Source organism: Hylaeus anthracinus, unplaced genomic scaffold (genome assembly GCF_026225885.1).
Source record: "Hylaeus anthracinus isolate JK02 unplaced genomic scaffold, UHH_iyHylAnth1.0_haploid 12002, whole genome shotgun sequence".
Taxonomy (NCBI): Eukaryota; Metazoa; Arthropoda; class Insecta; order Hymenoptera; family Colletidae; genus Hylaeus; species Hylaeus anthracinus.
Genome location: NW_026534349.1, coordinates 7,513,060 through 7,536,435, shown reverse-complemented (window position 1 = coordinate 7,536,435; position 23,376 = coordinate 7,513,060). Strand labels below are relative to the sequence as shown.

General features: G+C 38.1%; 1 protein-coding gene across 1 annotated transcript in view; it reads right to left on the bottom strand.

Moving 5' to 3' along the window:
• Window positions 1-23,376, bottom strand: part of LOC128891637 (acetylcholinesterase) — a 116,875-nt gene that overhangs the window by 45,209 nt on the left and 48,290 nt on the right. The window contains exon 2 of the mRNA XM_054151282.1: window positions 4,111-4,253. Coding sequence (XP_054007257.1) covers window positions 4,111-4,253 — 143 coding nt within the window. The remainder of the gene's footprint in view (window positions 1-4,110; window positions 4,254-23,376) is intronic.

The following is a 23,376-nucleotide window of genomic DNA, read 5'->3' as shown; positions in this document are numbered from 1 at the left end:
GCCGCATTTCTCGCCGAGCTGGCTGCTGAAACATTTTCGCACGAATAATGTAACATGTATAGGTTGCTGAAATTAATGTGAAATATGTTTTAGGCGCAGAAATTAATTTTTCACATTCAATCGATTTGAATATTTTCATAAAAATATTAATTCGACATTTTGTTGCGTCAAGTAACCAACATTTCAAGTTCAAAACTTGATTTATATTATGATGAATCCAATTACACGATGAATCCAATTAGTCTTCACCTGATGGACAATTACAATGAATATATTTACATGTAAGTCTCAACCTGATGGACAATTACTACTTTATGTATACACGAAATTTTCTAGGCAAAAAATTGTTGCTTGTACGGTTAAAAATTGTGGATAAAAGATTCAACACCGAAGGAGTAAGATTTTTCGAACGTGAATAAAAATTTGAGGCTGGGAGATTAAGAAGCTTACGATTTTTACACCTCTAAAACGCGAAGAAACTTTCGAAAAATAAAAGTTATTTACGTCCTTGAACGTGCAGAAAAATTCGATACCGGAGAAAGAGATTTCAATTAACGTTGGGGAGATAAACACTAGATTCGAACGTGCAGAGAATTGCTCGAGTTCCGCCCCTTGGCGTTACCTTTCGCTGTGTTACTTTCGGACGGTCTTTTTTACCAAAGAATCTCTTCTTCCGCAAAGTGGAGACGTTGAAGTTTCGGTTTTTCTAGAGGAACAAGAATCTGAAGTGATCTGATTTTCCCTTTAAAGACAGCGCTTTTCAATTTCAGCACGAAGCACCATTCACGGCGCGCACCACCCCCATGTACGCGTCGCTGGATAATTAAATGGATGCTCGCACAAGGTTTTACACAAGCTGATCCTTGACAAAGTATATTTTACGCGTCGCGTCACCGATAGGAAAGTAATTAGCGACCGCCCTGGAGAATGAGGGTGTCTTTGAGGGACGGTATTAACCGTGTACATAACGATATTGATTACCAACGGACGCTCCCCTTCCCAGACATTTCCCTTTCGCGTGGTCGCGACCACTGTTTGTCTCAAGGGGTGGAGAAACTTCCGGGCGACCCACCACCCTAAATCCACAACCCTCGACCCTGGACCCTCGACCCTGGGGACATCCTTTGTGCCTCGCGTGAATCGATTCCAATGGAAAGCTTCTTTTTTTTTTTAAGAGCATCTTTCAGACAAGAGCGCAAAGAAGAATGCGTTTAAGATTTTTCGGCCAAACACAACGAATCGCACTTCTCTCAAATTTTGTATATTTATTATTAGACTGTGGACCTTTATGTAAAATAAAATCGTTGTAAAGGGACCTACACAAATTGAACTCTACAAACATTATAATATGAATTTTACTTCCAATGTTTTTTTTTTTTTTATATTATTTTTATATTATTCAAATTTCCTATAAACGCATAAAACTCCGCAGTCTAGTGATAAATTTGTATTTTATTGTTCGAAAAGAATAAAATGGCGTAGCGTGTATTCAGCGTGGAAATATGTAGCCGGCAAACCCATTTTGGCCCGAGGGACAATTTGCACTTTGCTGTCGCGTCGCAAACAGCAACAATTATTTTACAACGTAGCATGCATTTTGGTATAATATTATATATAAATAACGGTTACAGCGTCACGGTTCATGGAGTAACAAATATCCGAGTGGAAAAAGTGAAATATGGAAAACTGTTTTCCTTTTGAAGGATTACAGCGTTGCGCGAGGACAGAAAATTGATAACAATCACGTTGAATTTTAAACGATTCCTATTATACAATTTTGAAAGTATCATCATGAATGTCACATTATATATTGCTGCTGTGGAAAACCCGATGTAAATCAAGCATCCAATGCCACGAATTATTCGGGCTACTGGCTAAGTGAATACCCTCTCTTAATTGAAATATTTAATAATTCTCGACAAACGAGCAATAGTGGGTATGCCCATTGGACCAGTAACGAACCAGTGTTAGCGTTTCGGAATTTCCCTAAGGGTGGTTCACGTCTGTGAGAGAACACGTTATGAAATCAGTGAAAACCCTCTAATGGAAGTCGAAAATAACACTATTGGAAGAAAGGAACACTAAAGATATAGAAAGTATTCAAATAAATACGTTCGTTTGACTTTTCGTACTAAACATACGGATATAGTCTCAGAGATAATTCAAACAAAGGATCCTCTACAATATTTGTGTTTTAAGCTAGACTACTACATAATCAAAATGTTCTCCACAGTGGAATCTTCGAATTAATTAAAACAACGAATTTTTTGTAAGGGAAGCATCGACCAATATCACTTCAACTAAAAAAAAACTGAAATTTCGATCATGCTAATGGCTCATCCAATGAAAAGACTGGCGAATTAATATACGGGAGTGCCGAGTAATATACATATATATATATAAAGAAAAAAGAAATTCTTTAATTCCAAAGAGTTGTTTTTCCAATTTTGTCCCAACAACAGGGTCAAAGGGATACACGGCGAAATTTCGAGGAAACGTCGTTTGATGAAGTCGTTCGATCGAGGAAACTGCGCGTATATGCGCCGTATGTTGGTGCATAGGGTTATACAGAAGTTTTTCAGCAGCTCTGACGTGTTCCTCGGCCTTCAGAGGCCGCCATTCTCTCTGCAATATTAACGCGGCGAAAGGGGGCGCGGGGGCTAACTTTTATCCGAAGTTCCACACGAAATTGCCTCGGCCCTATTTCGATCCCCAAAACGCCCCGGCATATTTACTCTCCGAATCTTGCCAATCTTCTTCATCCTGTCGCTATACACCGTTGATCTCCTGCGCAGGGAAAAGGGTGAAGGGGTAAATGGGTTTATTCTCACGCGACCGGAAAATCTGGTCGATACGGGTTAGATAGGCGGCGAGTTTCCTTTTAAACGGAATTATTGGCTGTAGACCTTGGAGTGGAGAGTCAGGGACAGCGATGGAAATGATAAGGTTAGATCCCGATTATCTCTCAAACAATTCAATGTCGAAGTACGCTTAATCATTTTCAAATACACTTAGAATCTGTTGGAAAAAAGATAATGGAGGAAATTTGATGACTTCTAAACTAAGTATTTAGATAAATTGTAATGGTCAATGAAAAATTGATATAGGAAATAGGTGATATCTTAAAACTTTCCTTATGAAATGAATTGAACAAATTACCGATGCATTTTACACCGTACCTAAAATATTCCCAAAGTTACAAGACAATTAGGTAAATTTTTCTTGAGATAAAAAAATTACGTAAAACACTTAATACTTTGCCTCCTAATGTGGTTTCCGCCGTTAGGTTGAAAACTAATATCCTAATTAATTTAACGACGCCCTTCCCACCTCCTACGTCGATTTATCTCTACCTGAGATGTTTTACGTGGAATGCAATAAAGTCCAATATCAGGAAAATCCCCTCGCCCGTCGTAATAACGCGAGCGGAATATTTAAGTTTCGCGTCTGACTCTTGCCTTCCGTTACCACTGCTTGCTGGGAAGCGCAAGCGGTACAAACTACGAAGCGGTCTGACTTGCGCGGTCCATTACTACTTCAGGTTGCGTCTTATACTACTCATCCAGCGGTAGATGTGTCTCGGGGCAACGTGAGCGGAATATCGACTACCGGGGACTCATCTCTAAAGCCAAAGTGACAAACTGTGCCTCTTAAGGCGGACGTACATGGAAATTCAGGTACGAGGCGACGTTCTGACGCTTCCTCGAACAAGAAGGAATTTTTAACGACAGAACTACCGAGGACAATGAATATTTGTTGAGCATGATATTATATCTTTGAAATTACAGCGAGAATATCGAGATATAAGCAGTTGAATTGTGACTTCTGGAACGCGCTGTTCGAGTCCAACAATATTTTTCAACGTGCACATTCGTTAAATAAAAAGAATATTAAAGCCTTCCATTTAATAGTTCGATTATAACCCTTGAATAAAGTTATCTGTATATAAATTTATATTCACCATGCTCCAATCACTCATATCATTTTTCCACTGTTGTCTTCGATCATTTCTAATCAGAGATACAATCGAATTCTGTTTCCTCCAATTCTTTAAATAGAATACAATAGGAATTTACGTCGTGTTAAAGGTTGAGATGGAAGGAAACTCACCTGGAAGGTGATGGCTTCTCGTTCTATCTGAGAGGTGTTCTTGAAGATGGTGTCGATGATGTTTAGAAACTTGTCGCGTTCCAGAAAGCTCGCTTGATCCTTCTCGAAGAAATCGATGAAGTCGTACAAAATAAAATAGGTTCCTGGAACATAGCAAAGCAAGCATATTAAATAGGCGATGCGTATAATTAGGGAGAAATCGTATTATGTAAATTGTATTTAGACTAATCGAATGATATACTCGATACTATCAATATTTATCATTGCCATTGATATTAGTATTTTCTTTGTTTAGAACAACTTTTATGAATTTTCTGAATTCAAGGTCACGTGAAGGTCTCAATGTTCCAAGTCGTTGGATACTTCATGATCTCAGCTATCGTGTCATGTTGATAAAAATAAAAATATAGAATAATAATTCCATTTTAAAAACTTTGCCCTTGAAATCTCAACAAATATGTCCTTGTTGATTAGAATTAGAATAGAGTTATAATAGTTGATTGGAATCGAATTTCAATTTCTAATAATATTATTCTTACTTTGACATTACTTAAACATAATTTCAGATGAAAATTATAAGCATGCTTAGATTAATTCGAATACCCTGTCGCTCTCCATTGAATAATTCCTTTCCATGGATTTTCTCAAAGAAGCCAGAGGTTGTAGATAGGAACTTTTGGGCGATAATGCTATCGGAATGTTTTAATCCATCTCAGAGAAAGAATGAGGAGAGAAAGACTTGAACTCTTCGCTAATGCGGCCTAGTTTCAGCGTCACGATAATACTCCAGTGCGCACCCTCAAAATTCGTTAGTTTTTAGCTAAGGAACAACTTTCTATATTACATCCTGCTCTCCATTCACCGAACTTTACTTTCTACAACTTTCTCCTACACTCAAAGTTAAAATTCAACCGAGTGGACAGAGATTTTAATGACGTTGGGAGCATCAAGAAATATGTAACGGAAGATCTCCGCAGTCTTCCAGCGCTGTTTCCAGAATTTACACGAGCGTTGGGAAAAATTGTAGGGTGCTAATACTACGGTGAAACCATTCTTTTCTCGGGGTCAGTTTTTAAAGAGATTTCGAGGTCATCGACGTTTGTTTAAATAGGATGAGGTGATTTCATTGTTGTAATATTGTAATTGATAAAAAGACAAATTCAATCATCTATTATATATTGACTGTGTACGCGAAACTATGACTTTGTAACAATAATAATAATGAAATTAACTTCTACATACTATTACTAGATGTATTAGGTTGTTACAACCAAAACAATGTAACTTTGTTCTATAGATATATTTCATAAATCCCTAAACAATGTAAATATCAGGGTTTGTTCCTATTTAAATGCTACCACCATATATATAGAATCTGGTCCCGATATTATCAAACCAAATTTCATTTCCATCACTACCCACGGCTACCAGTAACTTTGAAATGGCTTTTTCATTCACCAGTTACTCCTATAGTTACTCCTATAGTTTGCGTTCGATGGGAGTGTGCGGATTCGAAACTTCCTGCCAGAGATTTCGCGAGCTGTTAGGGGTGGAAGTTAGTGGACAGAGTCTTTACGTCTCTAGGTGTCTCATTAAGGCGAGTTGTGACTACTGGCAAGCCACAAGTGTTTGAGTTCGCCTCGCTCGAAATGGCTTTACGGGAACGCCCGTAATGCCATGTCCCTGTTCGTGGTCTTCCACGGCCACTTCTCTTTCGTAAGCCTTCCTTTATCCCCTCGTGCGATCGACCACCATCCCTTAAACTCTGTCATCTTTCAAGGAATAATCGATGCACCCTGCTTCCTGTCTCCTTCGATCCACTCTCCGCAAGTTTGCCTTTGTCGTCCCTGGTTTAGCGTCACAGATTTACTAACGAGCAAATAGCAAAGACGAAAACAGTGACGAAGGTGTAACACCTTGTTTCGAAGTATTTACAGCTTTTGAAAAAATGGTTAGGTTCTATAGAAGCTCGGAAATAATGTAATACCATAAAACTTGTCGGATTACAAACATACTATAGATGCATTCTTGCATCGCCAGGTGGCTCTACTGATCAGCGTAGATGTTTTTTTTGTTTTTCTTTGTTCGACGTGGTAATACATAACACTTGATTCACATAAATCTCGTGCAACCTAATTTCCCAAAAAAATAGAATATGTACTCATACGTCTTTATCATGGAACGTAACTGATACTTTTGGTACAAAATATTGAAATAAATTTCTATACGAAAGTGTAACTATACATGTATATACAGAAATTTATTGCAATATTAAATAGTATGCTGGGAAAAAAATATAAAAGCAAAAATTATTTTAACACCAAGCTAATATTGAGTGGAAACTACTTGTTCTAATGTGCGAAATTTCTCTTACTCCAACGCTTTTGTTTACCAATTACTTTACACAACAGAGGTTCCATTTTATGTGATATAATTGCTGTAATGTCTTTACAAGAAGTACTTACTTAGTTATGTCGGTAAGGCTTTTGTTAGACCTTTTCCACCCTCGTTTCGATACTTCCCAACTTGGAGCTCAGATAAAGAAGTTATGTTTGTTCGCTGAATGCCTGATACCCTTCTTAAAACACCCCTCTCGAGCTGCCACGTGGAAAAATAAAGGGCTGATCGAAAGGTAGGGCTGCTCGAACTTCCGACATCTCTAGACACAGTTTCCGTGGAAATCGACGAGACTACAGGGCAGCCAACAAGTTGCCAGCGTCGAATCGATAAAGACAAGCGAGCCGAGGGATGACTCGTCTAACCTGGCGACCCACCCTTCCTTTTTTTTCCTCTGAACCCTTTTCTCTCCATCGTTCGCGCCACCGAAGCAGCTTCTCGATCTCCCAGGCTCTCGCGTTTCTCACCTCCTCTTTTTCTCCATTTTCTTCTGTCTCTACTTTCAGCCTCGACCCTCCACTTTGTTCCACCCTCGTCGGTCTTCTTCACCTTCTCTTTGTAATGTCCCACCCTCCCCTCGACTTCTGTCTCAGAGCCTCGAAGAATCTCGAATATCCTCGGGGAACCGGCTGTAATTGAGTTCTTTTGCATCGAAACCAGCCCTCTTGCCGCGATAAATTCGAAGACACCCCAGAGCTACCTTCGCTCGCGTTATCAACCATTTCTTGTTAACCAGTCGCCCTTCTATGAACTACAACAGTTGTAGTCGTAATTCATACGTGGTAATTTACGAAATATCACGGTTGGAAATTAATCCTCTGCCTTTATTTCAATTATTTATGACCAGACTGCGGATTTTTATTGTATTTTATATACAATTTTGCATTTATCCAAGTCCTCGTAAAATTTTCCACATTTTTATTTGCCATAAACGCATAAACATTTGCAGTTTATTTTTAACTCTAGTTATAAATACTTGTCATTTCGTTTCATTAAAACACCAACTTAACATCCATGAACCCATCTCTAATATGAATCTACATAAGTATAACTATATATGTATCTACGTAACCTAAGTCTCAACCAGATGCACCTAATAAAATTGTCAAGAACAATTGTAATCTGTTAGAAGAACAGCAATAAGCGCAACTCGTGAGCTACTGATTTTTGCTAACACAGGTAAGTTGTGATGCTCATCAGGTTCAGACTCGTGTCTATCAGAGACTTACTTATATAATATAAGGTGTCTTAAGTAAAGGACGTCACCTATATCAATATCTCCCTTACTGTTTATGATATGAAAATGATCCATGGCTAGATTTCTATTAGAATTATTCAAAATAGACGGTTTCATCGAAACACTATTTTAATTGAATCATTTTAATTTATCTTTTTTAAAAACATACATCTAGTCAAATCTGGAGTAAGTGAAATTTTCACGACTAATCACGCAATTAAGTTTAAGATTCGAGATATCAAGGTACAATAAATAAAGAGGAATATATATGGTAAGAAATGAGGGACTTATTGGTTGATCCTTTTCTCCTGGCGATTCGTTGGGGCAATAACTTTGAGTTTATCGAACAGGGGAACACCCTGACCTATTTTCCTCCCTGCCTGGAACACCCCTACTCACATGGGATAACTTATCGTTAGAAGGGCGTAGGAAACGTCTGTTATTAATTGTGGCAATTATTAGTAACTCCTCTGCCATGAAAGTTAAGTGTTGATTCTGTAGGGAGACTTTGATCTACGATGAAAATTGTTTCCAGAACATTTATTGATTTCATTAACAGCTTAAGGCACGTGCTCGTTATTTAATCGTTTCGATTATTTTCGTTTTGTTTATTTCTTGATCACATTTTCCACTATTTTTTTATTACTGAATAATTCGACGATTTAACGATTGAACTATTCAACTATACAACAGATGGTCAATTGAGACATTCTGACGTCAAACTGATTGACGTAGTGATTGAACTATTGAACTATTCAACGATTTGACAGATGATCGATTGAAACTTTGTACAACTGAATGCCAGAATAATTTAACAATTGATCTATTCATCAATCCAATGATTAAATTACTAATCGATTCGATAGTTAATTACTTGAAGCATCGAACAAGTGAATGACGAAATAATTGGTCGATTGAACTAATCGACAATCAAATCGTTCAATTATTAAAGAAGTAAACAGTTGGTCGATTGAAACATTGAACAGCTGTATAACAGAATAATTAAACAATACAACTATTCGATAACCCAATGATTGAACCATTTAACTATTCAACAGTTGGTCGATTGAAACATCGAACGACTGAATGACCAAACGATTGAACGATATTAAATAAATGAACATCGAACTTTATTTTCTTCCCTGCTTTTCTCATTAAACGTTTTCGATCCAACTTTTCCATCCACCCATTCCAAGCAACATTACTCTTGTTGCTCGATATTCGTCTGCTCCAACGACGCAAGAAACAAGACGATATTGGAAGCAAACGCGTCGACGAACCCTGCTGGAAAACGCTCTGACGCAAATTGGATTTGCGTTCAATGACGCGAACCTACAACTTTTCCCCAGGTCGGTTAATAAAACGCCGAGGTGGGTTGCTTTCATTGTAAGAAATACACGTTTGTTTCGGTTTCGTCGAATGTTCGCTTAATGGAACATATTTAACATTACGAAATATTTCGGAACTAACAACCGTGTCTTCGTAGCTACGGAAATTATTGCAGAAAACAAAATGGCGAGATATTCCAGAAGAAAATTAGTCTAAACACAACTCCAGTTGAATTAATTTCAACATACTACATTCAATTCATTTGTCATCTTGACAAATTTGGAAAATAAAAACCAGAAGGAAAAATATACGACAAATATTATTGTAATGGTAAATCAATAGCTTCTTGCGAATTGTTATCATTTCCAGTTGAAAGACTGAATAGTTTCAGAGACACCGACTCAGCCGTCTTGAAAAATAAGGTTTCGAGGAAACGCGCCTTAAAGTTTTCAATTACCTCTCGTTGCTGCATCAAATCATCTTCTTGAAACTCTCGTAACTTTCCAAGTTCTTCGAATTTCAGCCGTAACTTGCACTGTGACATCTTTAATACTATAAGCTCGAAGACATTGCAGAGAACATCGATTCTTTGGTAACGCGAAATGAGAAGCAGTCTCCTTTAAGACTCCGAACAATTATAATTCCTTAGATTACAAGGGGTGACATCTCCTGGCAACGTGGAATAAAGAATTCACTCCCTCCTTTATGAAGGTATACCAGCTTTCGACAAGAAGGGCTTGGATGCAAAGGGAACTCAATTTAGGAGTGCTTCCTCGAGGCATCCACGATTACTTGTACCTCTCGATGGAACGCACCACCGTGAAAAATAAATTAGAACTACCCCTCGACACTCGGAAACCGATGGAGTACCATTCCACTTACAGACTTTAGGCTGTTATAATTTTGTGGGGCCTGGGGAATGACAGGAAGGTAGAAAAATATTTTTAATTGTTTAAGGAACTTCTTGGATGCTGTTACAATGATACAAAATGTTTCTCGTTATTAAACTGCAAACGTATATGCAAATCAATATTTTTACAGACACGGAACAAAGAATTTAAACTTAAATCAAAGGATGCTTTTTATATAATTGTATATATATTTCCATTTACCATAAATACATAAACATTCGCAGTTTATTAATAAATATATCATTCTTGTAGGTGTATAATTTTTTCATATGTCTATCATTATTCTTTTGATTCCTCTTCGAATATCCCAAATTTGTAATATAATACCATGAAGAAATTCGTAAACTGTCAAAAAGATAGCAATGGTTGACATCTTTTACTTTGTTTATAAAGATTGAATTTTGTACATCGAAGCCCAGAACTCTTCTTTGGCGCGCCAATAAATAAATTCGCAGAGAGTCGCGTAAACCTGATGCGATCGCAGCGCCGCAGGACTCGTAAAGCCTGGGTTGGGGTTGTGAAAACGAAATTCGTCTTGTTCCAGGTGCATTCGAACGACGCAATATGCATGGGTCGCGCCTCGCGTGAATGCTTTATTCTTAGCTTTCTTACGAGCGTTGTTTCGCGTTTCTTTGGAAGATTACGGGAAGGACGACGGGGAACTACTACCCCGCCGTTATTTCTTTCCGTCGAGACAGACGGGGAACTTGAAGGGAGTAATATTAACGACGGAAAGATTTATGCGGTCGGTTCGCGATTCTTCTTCATTTGCGCGTATCTCCCCATCCTGGGGGATAACGTTGCAGAATTCAACGTTTCCAGGACTCCCGAGGACAAAACGGAACAATCCTCGGAAGTGGGTTTAAAAAGAAAAAAGGAAAAAGGAACTGGGCGTCTGCTGGTTATTCGCGAGCTGCGTTGAGAGCTCTAGAGTCTATTGTTGGGGATGAAATACGTGTTGGATGTTAGTCAATTACATTCTCTGTCAATTTTAGAATCGATTGAAATATTAACTACAAGTGACTTCAATTTCAACTAGAAATTGTATTATTTCAACTATGTATGTGGTGTATCGTTCGGGCCAAATATAAACATCGCATTTTGCTCCTAGGCTGTCGGAGTTTAATCGCAGCTTAAGGGATTAACGAGGCACTGAATGAATGAGCCATGAGTAACCATCGTGGCCACGGGAAAACATAACTTTTTCCCCAGTCACGGTGGTTTGGATCTTCAAGTTTCGCTTTTCAGCGTTTACGCGTGTACAAACCCGATATGCAAAAACCTCGCCTGGGGTGAAACCGCCTTTCAAATTCCAGTCGAGGCCGCTGAGGGCTGCCGCCACTCCTAAACGCGCACCCGTACGATGTAAAGGATTTCCTGTCGGACTGATACCGGCAACCTGTCAGACTGTTTACATTGTAAATATTTTTCCGAAATTCTGCATATCCTCGCCTTCCAGATGGCGGCCACGTCATCCTGAATGAAACATGAATTTGTACGGTTCGATTGTTGGTCACGCATGCGGCGACACGAGATAGATATTAACGAATATCATTCTACGTTCTCGAACAAACGCGACGTACACAATATTTCATAAAGTTATTATTTTGTTAGGTGTAGACATTAATTCTCTGCCTTTACATTCAATCGTTTGTAACTATAGTTTAAGTAGAAATACTTATTCAACGTCAATTGAAGAAATTTACGTACACAAAATGATGTTTCGTGTTTCCAAAAAAATACTTCATTATAAATACATACACGTGTAAAGTTTATTCATGTATGTATTTCCAAAGAAACGTTTCGTTAGAAATATATAGACAAATAAACCTTACAAATGTATGTATTTATAATGAAACATTTATTTAGAGTCATCAAACCTATACAAATACTTACGAGATTAACTGTATACGACAAAAGAGAAATTCGAAATCATTCAAAACGACAACATACACGGAATTCTTTCCCCGAGGTACGAGCTCTGGCGTCCTTTGTTTGAAATTCCTCTAATTTCAAGGGCTGCCCTCGCCGCCCCGAGCCCGTCAGACCGAACGAGAACGATTGCTGCTAGCGGCGCTGGAACGTCAAATTCCCGCCATTCTCTGTCTGGTCCGACGAGCCGTAACGCGAAATTTCGCCGGAAACCGTGGAGACCGCGCGAGATTACGTGGCCGCTTAAAAATCGTTTAAATATTTTGAAGGGGAGGCACGGTCGGCGGACAGCCCTTATCTAGTCGAGAGCGGATGATATTCGACGCCCTCGGTGGCGGTTTGCGTTGCATTTCCGTGAAAATTTGATTGCAACCGGCATCTGGCTGAAGTTCCGCTACGAAAATATTTGACCGAAAGAGGATTTCGCTTCTCGAGGGAAAATGTTTCGTTTCGGTCGTCGAGTGTTTGATTTTCGCAGACTTTGCGCTAAGCGTCCGCAGTCGAGTTTCATCGTCCTGATTCTGGGGAAACTTGAACGCGGTGCCGTTGAGTGATTACTTTATCGAAAGCCGCCTGGAGTCACAAAATCATTGGCAGAAATTGAAAGTAACAGGGATATGAAAACAATGCACGTAATAAAAGAGAAATATAACGGACGGAAAAGATTCTTCTACGATTTTATTTAAAAAATGCGATATTTAAGAGATCAAGTAGACTTCTGTAGTAGACGTCTGTAATTTCTTAAAATATTGAAAGTAATGTTCATATTGTAATATTTTCAGAGTAAAATAAATCCCTACTTAGGTTTAGTTTTTGTAGCTAAATTTACCAAGATTTTATTTTGCATAAAGATCCCCTACGATAAATCAACATTTCCCCTGAACATAATTTTACTTTCACCGCCAATAAGCATCCTCATTCTTCATTCGTCAAGATTTGCTTCAGTTGGCCCAGACGTACCCCTATTATCATAAAAATTTTAACGATGAAAGGCACTTGTAACTAGATTCGATGAAATTGAATTGCAACAAACGTAGCTGCAGAAAAATTCATCAATAAAAGACGTTTCCGCGCTGGAAGTTGGCTACAAAAAGGTTCATTCGTCGGGGAATATCTTACGAATGGTATTTCAACGAAGTCGCGTTGAATAAAAGTGGAGACAGCATCTGGATTTATTCGCACTAAAACCGAACGGAAATCGAGATTTAAGCGCGATGGAAACTCTCCGTTCAGCCAACCAGGAATTTCACTTTTTTTTTTATTCTGGTTAAGGTATTCTTCGCCACTTCGCAGACGTGTGAGCCACTTTCGTAATCTATCTCTGGTAATTTATCTACCTTTCGACTCGACTCGCAGCCAGAGACATCATTCTTCGTCGATGGAAATGAAATCGCGTGGCTGTCGCCCGACGCAAGTCCCTTGAAAGTGCCGGGGGCCATCTTGAAACTGGAAACAGAATTTCCAGAGTCGTTCTTTAAGATCCAGTCGGGTACTTAATATCGCTGAGACCCTGCCGACAACGTTATTGCAAACGTATCGTCAAAGGAGAAACGAGCGAATCTTCGTGGAAAATATTGTACAGGAGGAGTGGATTTCTCCATTTTTAACACGATAAAAAGCACTCTTTCTTTTCTAACAGTTTCCAGGCAATATCGATGATTTCTTTTTGCAGCCAAAGTAATTCACACGAAGCTTTGAAATTTAGTATGTTTAGTTGGTATATTTACAAGATTTTGTTAAATTTATAGCTATCATACTCAATCTGTTACGAAATTAAGTACGATATTCCGTGTCACGTCGGAAACAATTGAACAAATATGTAAAATATCAACAATAATGTATAGAATGTTAAATTATTGTTCATAGAATATATAGAACATTAAATTAGAATGGGTTTAGAAGATAAGACATATTTTCATTTAAGTTTGAATTCTTTTTCTGCTTCTGTGAAAATGTGAATTTGCATAAATATCCGTGGTCTAGTTACGAACGAATCATCGAAACTTATAAAAATCCAAATGAATAACTTATAAAGGGAATTATTGATAATAAATATCCCATAGAAAATGTTTTAAAGACCTCGAGCAACCAGAAAATAAACAAAAGAATTCACTTCGTGGCTCAGGATAAAAAAGTACCTTTTAAATTTGTTTGGATTTAAGTAATTTCTATCGACATTCTTTACTTTAAAATGAACCCGTGGCAGGTAACGACATCGGTCTAGTCAGGCCATGTAAGTTTTAACGAGACGACAGGGACAACGTCGTCGTCGTGATAACATTATTTGTTGAATTCGTAATTTAACAAGAACTATCCGACAATTTCATTTCAAGGTACACGGCGCAGCTACGTTCCGTGGAAGACGTCCGCCGAGTTGTGACTAATACAAAGCTTGGACTGTTTCTCGGTCAATTAGAAGCACGCAGACCGTTACCAATTCGCGAGAGCGCGGCTAGAGAACTTTCCACGTCTGAAAGTTTTTCCTCGTTATCGTCGCTGAATCCTGAAATCTTGCGTTCTCGACCAGCGTAGATTTAAATATAACTGCTCCCTTCTTTCGCCGTTCCACGCTTCGTGCTCGTCGACGAAACGAGCCTAACTTCGTTGATCTAATTCCTCGAACGGATGAGCATGGAATGCGAAGATACACGGTTTGTCAAAAAAGTTTCCAAACCCTTTTTCTGTACAAATAGTATTAAAGGCATCGTCTGTCCGAGCAGGAACCAATTTTTTCCATGATGGATAATTTATTACACTGTTTACACTATTGAAAATAGTCAAACTTTTAGGTACTTGTACCTCACGAAGGCTGACCATAGCGTCTGAAGGGAAAAATCTTTTCTTCTTCGCAGAATACAAAGAACTAAGTTTTCCGGGATACCCATCCATAACACGACGGTTATTAGTTCCAAGCAACAGTGGGGAAACTTTACCGAAAAGAAAAATATCTCCCATGAACATGATATGGAAGATTAAGGAACCAATGCAACATTTCTCTATAGCTTTTACTTAAAAAGTATAGTACTTGGATTAATGGCTTGTAAAATTATTAAAAAAAACAACACTAATATCGTTTATATAAAAATTATATTCACAGGTTATAAAAGATTAATAATTTCTATAGTGTCGATATTTGGTAGAACAAACTATATTTGCTTCATTACTGTGGAAGGTCTTTGTAGAATTAATTATATTATCTTTTTTAAATAATCTTCTTTGATATTACGACACTCTCGCATCAATTTACTTTATAATATCGTTTTAATAGTAATTCATCGCATCCGCATTTTTTATCGAGTTCGTTTGACACCACCTCAATTACACGTAATTCCAGTGATTGAGAGTGTATTTGTAACATATACACAATTTTACAACTTTTTATTTATATTTGGAATCCTTACCTTGGTAAGATTAAAATCTGTCAAGAATATATATTATATATATTTCATTGCATTGTTTTTTACATTGCATTACATCGAATTACATTTCGCATTGCATTTTGCATTGTATATTATATATCACATTATATCGCATAGTCCACAGACTAAATGTCACATTTTTCAAATAAAGAGCATAGCGAAATCTCTTATCGTTTCTTTTCCTTGTACATCCCTATCGCCGCTGGTGTGTGCCAATAATTTAACGACTCAACGTAAATCCGGTTAACCCAGTTTCAGACTGCTAAAAAAAAAAAAAAAAAAAAAAAAAAAACACGACTCAGTAACGGGGAAAGCCTATCGATAAAAACGAAGAAATATTTCTGGAGGTAAATCCGACTAATCCAGTTTCGGTTCGACCTCATTGGCGATTGTTTACCCCCGAGTGACGCAATGTTTGAGGACGATGTAGATACACGCGGAATGGCAAAGTGTTTACATTAATTTGCAACGCTGTTTCAGGGCACGTATCGCGAACGGATGGGAGAGGCGCGCGCATGCGCTTGTGTACCGGAAGGAAGAGTAGCTTCATCGAAGCGTTACGAGGAAAGTTCCAACGACTGCTAGATAGAAACTTGTCTCGTCACTCTTGGAAACTCACCAGCGACACGCGATGCCTTGCTTCCCATTCGGAATAACTCTCGTATGCTTGGGAGTTGTATTCGGATAATCGTCTATATACATAGATATACAGGATATAGTGCTGTATCCAACAGGTGTGACGTGGCGCACTGGGTTACTATGGCGAGAGCCTAGAGGATGCACTGTTGTGCCACCCGATATATTTTAACTTCTCAAAGCATCTACACTCAACAGTCACCCCCATCCTGCCAGGCATTGTTAGGCTTTCCGCCGAAACCGACGACGTGCATATCCATCACTGGAATGATTCGGATGTCCAACGGACCGTGGACAACCACTTATCGCTTTCCAATACCCTAAAAAAATGCGTCAAATGGAGAAGAATATAGCGTAGTTGACGAAACTACTGTTAAGATACTACGGAGCAGATTTGAAAGAATAGTAAGTGGGCCGGCCGGAGCCGGCATTCAGAAACGGAGCGATACGTTACCGAGGTCCTGCACCCGTAATTGCATTCAGGTGTGGGCTGACCACGTACGGGTCCAGGACCTCGATTCGCTTCTGAATGCCGGCCTCGTCCACTGGATTCGATATTTACTTCAAGAGTATTATATTTTCGTTAACAGAACGTCAGAAGCTACCAGTATGCAAAGTTTGAAATACATCAGTGACCCAAAGGCTTTGTACAAAATTAACGCAAGTGTTTCTGAAAGTGAGGCGTCGAAGAAAATAAAACTGTATAGAAATTTGGTGAACCAATAGCAAGACATTACCTATCAGATGTTCTACATTACTGAATCTCGCCAACAGAGTATTCTACCAAGTAATATTCCTATTTGCATTAACAAGTATATTCTTTAGCACCCATAAAGAGAAACCAAAAATTCTGGAACACTTTCGTAATCTCCACGTACTGTTAACGATGTCCTGAATCAGCGAACCCAGCGAAATCGATTTCGTCGGGCGCTCGAGCCGGCAAATTGCTTTTCGTTGTAGAATTTTGCTCGATCGGGAGCGGCTAATCGGTAGTGGAATTTCCTGAAGCGCGCGGCACGTGCGCAACGGTGATCAGAGATGCGACAGGATTCGATACCTGGCGCGGTAACGGAGCGGAAGTGGCCGCCGCGTTCGAGCTGTAACGAGATCCAGCGGAACCGCAACCCGAATTAATCGCGCAGAGTCGCCTCCGAGTCGGAGCGTCTATCGGCCACCTCTTCGCACCTCGGCTTTAATCGAACCTACTGGAACTTGGCAAACACGGTTTACGTCGTGTTTACACTCGGTCGTGAACACGCATGCATGATTAAACGGACGTAGCCAGGTAACAGTCGACGACGATAAACATTCCACCCCCGCAGGAAACCTTCCATTCTTTAAACTTCTTGGAAGAGGGGAAAAATGGGAATGTCCTTTGGAGTCTTACAAACTTTGTAAATGTCTTTGTTATTATACAATTTTACTATAATGTATCTTTAACTGAAAATCTGTGAAATTGCTAAGAAGAGAAAAAATATGCGTTTTAAAAATGCCTCGAAGTAGCATAAATTAAATTAAATTAGTTAATACGAGTACACTAAGATATATAACACTATTAAGAAGGGACAACAATTAAAAATATATAAAAATATCAAACAAATTGTGTATTATATATTCTCTAAAGTAGCATAAACATAATATATTTTTTAATAAAAATGTAAGACTATTGAACAAGGATGCGAAAAAATGATTTTCTTTTACACTTTCTGCTTTCGAAAACACTGGCCTAGATTCTACGCTTAAAAATTTCAAAGCTTCGGCATTTCGCGTAGCGCAGCATAGCATAACTTCTCTAAGCATGAATGTTCAAGAGCACGAACTCTCTGGAACCCTCGAATTCTTCGAATTCCACGTTCTCTTGAATTCCATTGGCGTCTCTGAAATTATACTTGAATTCCCATTGCGGCGAACAAAGGAGAACAAGTTTGCCCTGCAACTTTTCTATCCTCCACTGTTTCGTCATCCGAGACCGATGCTAACTTAACCATGAATTTACATCGGCCAGCTAATCGACGAACCTTTTCAATTGATCCTTGTTTGCATACCAAAAAAGCTGCGCTTTCCCAAAACGATTAATCGAACGCGGTACAACGATCCAGGAGACTCGATAATGGAGACTCAAGAACGATTCGAAGCAACGGTTTAGCGTCAGATCGAAACGGAAGTTTCTTTTGTTCGGTAATGCAAACGAACGAGAAAACTCCTGGGACTGCGTACCGGACCAGACGGAAGGATTCAGACTCCCTTGCTGCCGATAAATTGTAATCAAGCAACGAGAAATTTAGCTTGGAAGGGGAAGCATTACATTACGCTCTGGAATTGGTTGTAAGAAAGAAGGAAAAAATAGTTTTAGTTTGTTATACTATGAGCAATCAGGCTATAAATTGGATTTTTCTTGCATCTTTTAGTTACAGAATAAATTAAATTTGCCAAGTTCGTATGTCAATGTTGATGTTTGAGGATTTTTAAGTCCAAAGAGAGTACTTTATTTATAACTCTTTCAAATATGTTAGCGTCCGATCGTTATATTGATTTTCGGAAACAGCTCAGTAGACTCAAATTAATCTTGTAAAATTGAAAAAAAACTCAAAGATTCGAATATAATATCCGAAAGTTTGCAAAACATGAACCTTCTTTCAGCATTAATACTTGGAAATAAAAGTGACAGAGATGTTTCTCCTCGTCTTTGTGGAATTGAATGCAGAAAATATTCGTATCGCAGAAGTTGTAAAAATGCAAATTGCGCCGTATTATTTTATGTGAAGTTATCGAAAAATGTACGGTTGGCAAAGCTTTCATAATGGTTTTTCTTTTTCGAAGTAATGTAAAAAGCCTGAGTAAATCTATTACAAAATATTTCATCTGTCCATAGGTGGAAAGTGCGCGCAGCACTACAACGAAGAAGAAACGTGGGAAATGTTTAAAAACGGTGTTCCACGGATGACTAATTCGTACGAAGCAAAGGCGAACGCCTCTAACTAGTCGAATTTCAGCTTTGAACGCTAACGAACCACGGTCGAAAGGGTGAAGATTAGATTAAACGCTGTACCCGCCAGGTTCATCATTGTGACCTGAAGTTTGCGCGAGTTTGCGAATATCATGGCGGTATGGTTAAACGCTATGGGACCGAGCCGAGTTTGCGGAGAGGGGTGTATGATGAATACGGGAAGGGAGTTTCTCTAATTACTCTGCGGCTATCGCAAACGTTGCTGTGTTTTTGATTGTGACAAATACGTCGCTAGTCAATTGGAAAGAACGAGTCACCAATCGTTCGTTTTCCGTATCTTTCAAGATTAATTAAAGTTAAAGAAAGGCAATGGAATACAAATCCAATTCTTTGCAACTAATTTTACCAGTTATAATATAATGTATACTTATTGAAGCTGAATAAAGAAGTAGAATTGGTCGTCATTAATAAAGTAACTAGAATGAAACAATGTCTTCCTGAAACAGATACAATTTTTAAATAACATTGTCATTCACGTACATCTACGTCATTATTGGAAAGATGGCTCGGTGTCAGAATAATTGATATTGCTAAAAAATATTTCGTAAAACCAATAAATAACAAGTAAATTCAAATATCACTCGGTATATTAACGCGGTATTTAATTCAACCCAACTTATCAGGTCAGATACTTCGTCAGGATCAAAGTCGTATAACGCCATGAAACGCAAGCAGGATATTGGATATTTAAAGTTTCCGCTACTCGGCCCTCTCCGCACCTCGCGGCCAATTTGTTGGAAAGACAATACTCTGGATGCACCGTTGCTTCTCCATGTCCCCCTTCGCCCTTCTCTCCACTTCACTTTTACTTTTATCCAGCTACCAAGTTTTTGAAATACGGCCCTACGCAGAATTTATGATGAAAGTTTTCGACTTCACCTGCCATTTTTTTCTCCCCAGTTTTTCGTTTCCTGCGACGCGGAATCACGATGCGACCGGTACACAGCGGCGAAATATAAATTATTACAGCCCCTACAGACACACCTCCATTGTTTGCCGGACGGCTTAATGCGGGCGACGATAAATCTGCTCGTGGAAAGCTTAACGATGTAAAGATCTCGATAAATTCCGCTCGAAAGTGGAGTGGTCGGAACAGTTAACTCGATTATTTTGTCATTTTCACGGAGAAATTGTTGGCAAAGACGAACCGCCCTTCGATAATAATTCATTCAATATTTCACTTCGATCCGATTGCCAGTTCGGTAGTTCTGATTTACCGAGCTAAAGTTTAAGCTTCAGCACAGAAACAGATCAGAAAATCGGATCGCATATTAAAAAGATTTCTTTTGTTATTGCCCACATATGATTTGTATTTATGATTGAATACTTATTATCCAAATTAATTGGGGGACAATAACGAAAATATGGAACATCGGTGGATAAATGATTTGACAATGTTAATTGAAGACCAAACAATTGAGTTAAACAAGTACAATTATGAATTATAAAAATAACAGAAAGGGGGTAATTGGTACCAAAGAAATATTTTGTAAGAAATTATTACTTTAGCGAAGTATAGTATTACTTTAGTAAGTATTGTATGATGTGTACTTATAATAATTATAGTTAACAGAAATCGTGATACAGAGAATTGTTTAAATGGAACGTTGAAATATTTGACGTAAGAATCGCATCGTAGCAATGTTATAACATGAACGCTACAAATTCGCTCTGAATTATTAATTATTACGTACCAGTAAATTTTAATTGAATTTCAAATTAAATAATGTTTATTTGAATAATTATTTATGCGACATCTCACAACATGACTAACAATAAATGTACGTAGAACGCGTACATGTAACGTTTATTTGATTCGTATAATTCATTTCACGTCGTCTCACTTTATGAGAGATTAAAAAATATCAAAGAACAGAAAGAATCAAATATCAAATGAAATATTGCTTCTTTTCTAGCACAATATTCAACAATTTTTAAATTTATTTGACGTGGAATATGAAGAGCTGAAATTTCATTTATTTTGCTTCTAGGCACAAAACGAATTGTATCAGTCAATTTAATTTAATTATTTGACCAAGGATACTTATTTTCTCAATAAATTTTCAAATACAGATCAGTCTTGTGTTTAGGGAAACTCAATTAAATTTGCAACCAATTAGCTCCGCATTACACGCAATGAGCAGTCTGCTGAAGATTGTAAATTACGAAATGTTGTAGAAGGTAGATGCTAAATATTCATTAGAAACGTTTACTGATACAATATAATGGCTGAGAACGAGTGAACGGGTCATTGAAATCGAATATTGATTCACCATACCCTTCGACTGTTTCTGTTTTACGAGATAGCGATTACAATAAATTTTAATCCATCGACTGCGGTGAGAATTCAATTCGACCATTAAACTTCTCTTCGCTTCTAAGAAAGACATACTTCACTTTCCTATGTACACAAGAAAAAAGTACTACCACTAAAAGTTTGTTAACATTCTTTTCGTGCAGAAATATGAGTTTTGAATGCCTCTGGCACCTCTAAATAGGAATTTATTTTGTTCTGCAATTATTATAATATGAACTTTCACAGTTTTTTTTTTTTATTACTGCATACTGTGTGTATTTTGTAGTTTCTTGCACATTAACATTTCTTATAAATGCATAAAAATCCATGATCTACTTTATCAGTGTCAGAATTGCGTTCTAAATCAATTTCATTTCATCTTTTTATCAAAATTTGTTAATTTTCGAGTCCATTCATACGTAACAATTTTCCAAATAATTGCTCATAGAGCACCATAGAATACTTCAAATGTTCGTCTTTAAAAAATTGTGTACGTACGTGCACGTGATCTGTATTCGACGCTTTGTGAAATCAAAGGCCCCGGGGGTTCGCAGAAAAAAGTAATTAGCAGGAGGAAATCTGTAATCTAAATTGGCGCGGAGTTAAAATCGCAAAACAAACGCAATGGTCGAGGCACAGAAGCAGATAAGAGTCGATAAGTATCGTGCAAGGGTAGGCCGATAAAAAGCTACAAAGGGCAGGACTTATATCCCAGGATATCTGACCCAATTTTCCGCGCTGAAAACGGATAAACGATTCTGACGCACGCCAGACTGCGGCGTTGCCACGAAATGCCGCAGATATCGCGAATAAACCCTCCGATGAATTTTACATGAAAACAAACAAAAGACTCCGAGAACTTCCTGTTAAAACATTTAAAATCTGGGGAAAATTAACTGAGACGAATGTACATGAAAACTATCTGACATATCGTCTGGGGAATTACTTAGCAGATTCAGGAAAAGAAGAAATTGTTGATAAAATTGAGAACAAGCCAGAGAACGTGCATCAGCTGAAAATGAAGAACGAGCGTAGGAAGAAAAACTTGAGGATGAGAATAGAATAGTCGAAGATGAAAGAAATTGTTTTTATATGATAAAAAGTTTTTCTTATTAAAGTAGGTAGGGGAAGAGTACCATTTTTGTAGTAGAGTAATATTTTTAGAAAAAAAATTAGCAAAATAAGCTGGATGAATGATAAAAGGCCTCAGGTGTGTTTATTTTATAACTACCCCCTTAATAAAGATAATCAAATGTTCCAAAGGGTTAGTTAACAGTTTTCCTGAATGAAACTAAAGTTTGAGTAGCACTAAAATATAGAGTTATAATATCAAGCTTCATTGGAGTTTCTACAGCGTTTTAAACGCATTTATCCCCCCCCTGCATCGTGTTGCATATCTGAAATATTTCCAAGACAAATGAGACAAGGTTCAGACCTGTTTATTTTATCCTTCAACCGCAATAAATTTCCAGACAATACCAACTTTTCGGTTGAAAAAGGACCACTCTGTTAGTAGATATAATTAAACACTCCGAGGGGTTCGTTAACAATTTTTTTTGTATGGAGCTAGAGTTTTCGAAACAGAGATATATATAATGTCCTTTCCAGTGCAACTTTTCCACCAGAAACGGCTCGTCCTTGCACCAGAATACGGTAGCCAGAAGAGCTGAGAATTGGACGCAACTCTCCCCAGTTTCTGACGGCTACGATTATGAGCCAGGCCGCAGTTCTAAGTTATTCATTCGCTTTCTCCACTTCATCCCTTTAGCTATCCATCCTCCCAGAACTCGGTCAGGAGACGCAGCTGCAACCACCGCTACCTCCGAGAACCCTTGCGAACTTCCCAACTCCTTGCTTCCGGACGTGCTAAGCTACGCTTCCGGGGAAAATGTCATTCTTGAATGTCCTACTAAACGCAATCGAAACGCGACGAGATGTCATTTCGAGTTAGACAAGTTAGGCGAATTTTCATTCGAGAGTTTCGTCATGAAGCAAACTCGTAACGTTCAATTTTTATTTATATCTGATCAAATATTACACTGCTTAAAAGACAAGACATACTTCCATTTAAATATCAATTATCCATCTGAATCTGTAAAAGT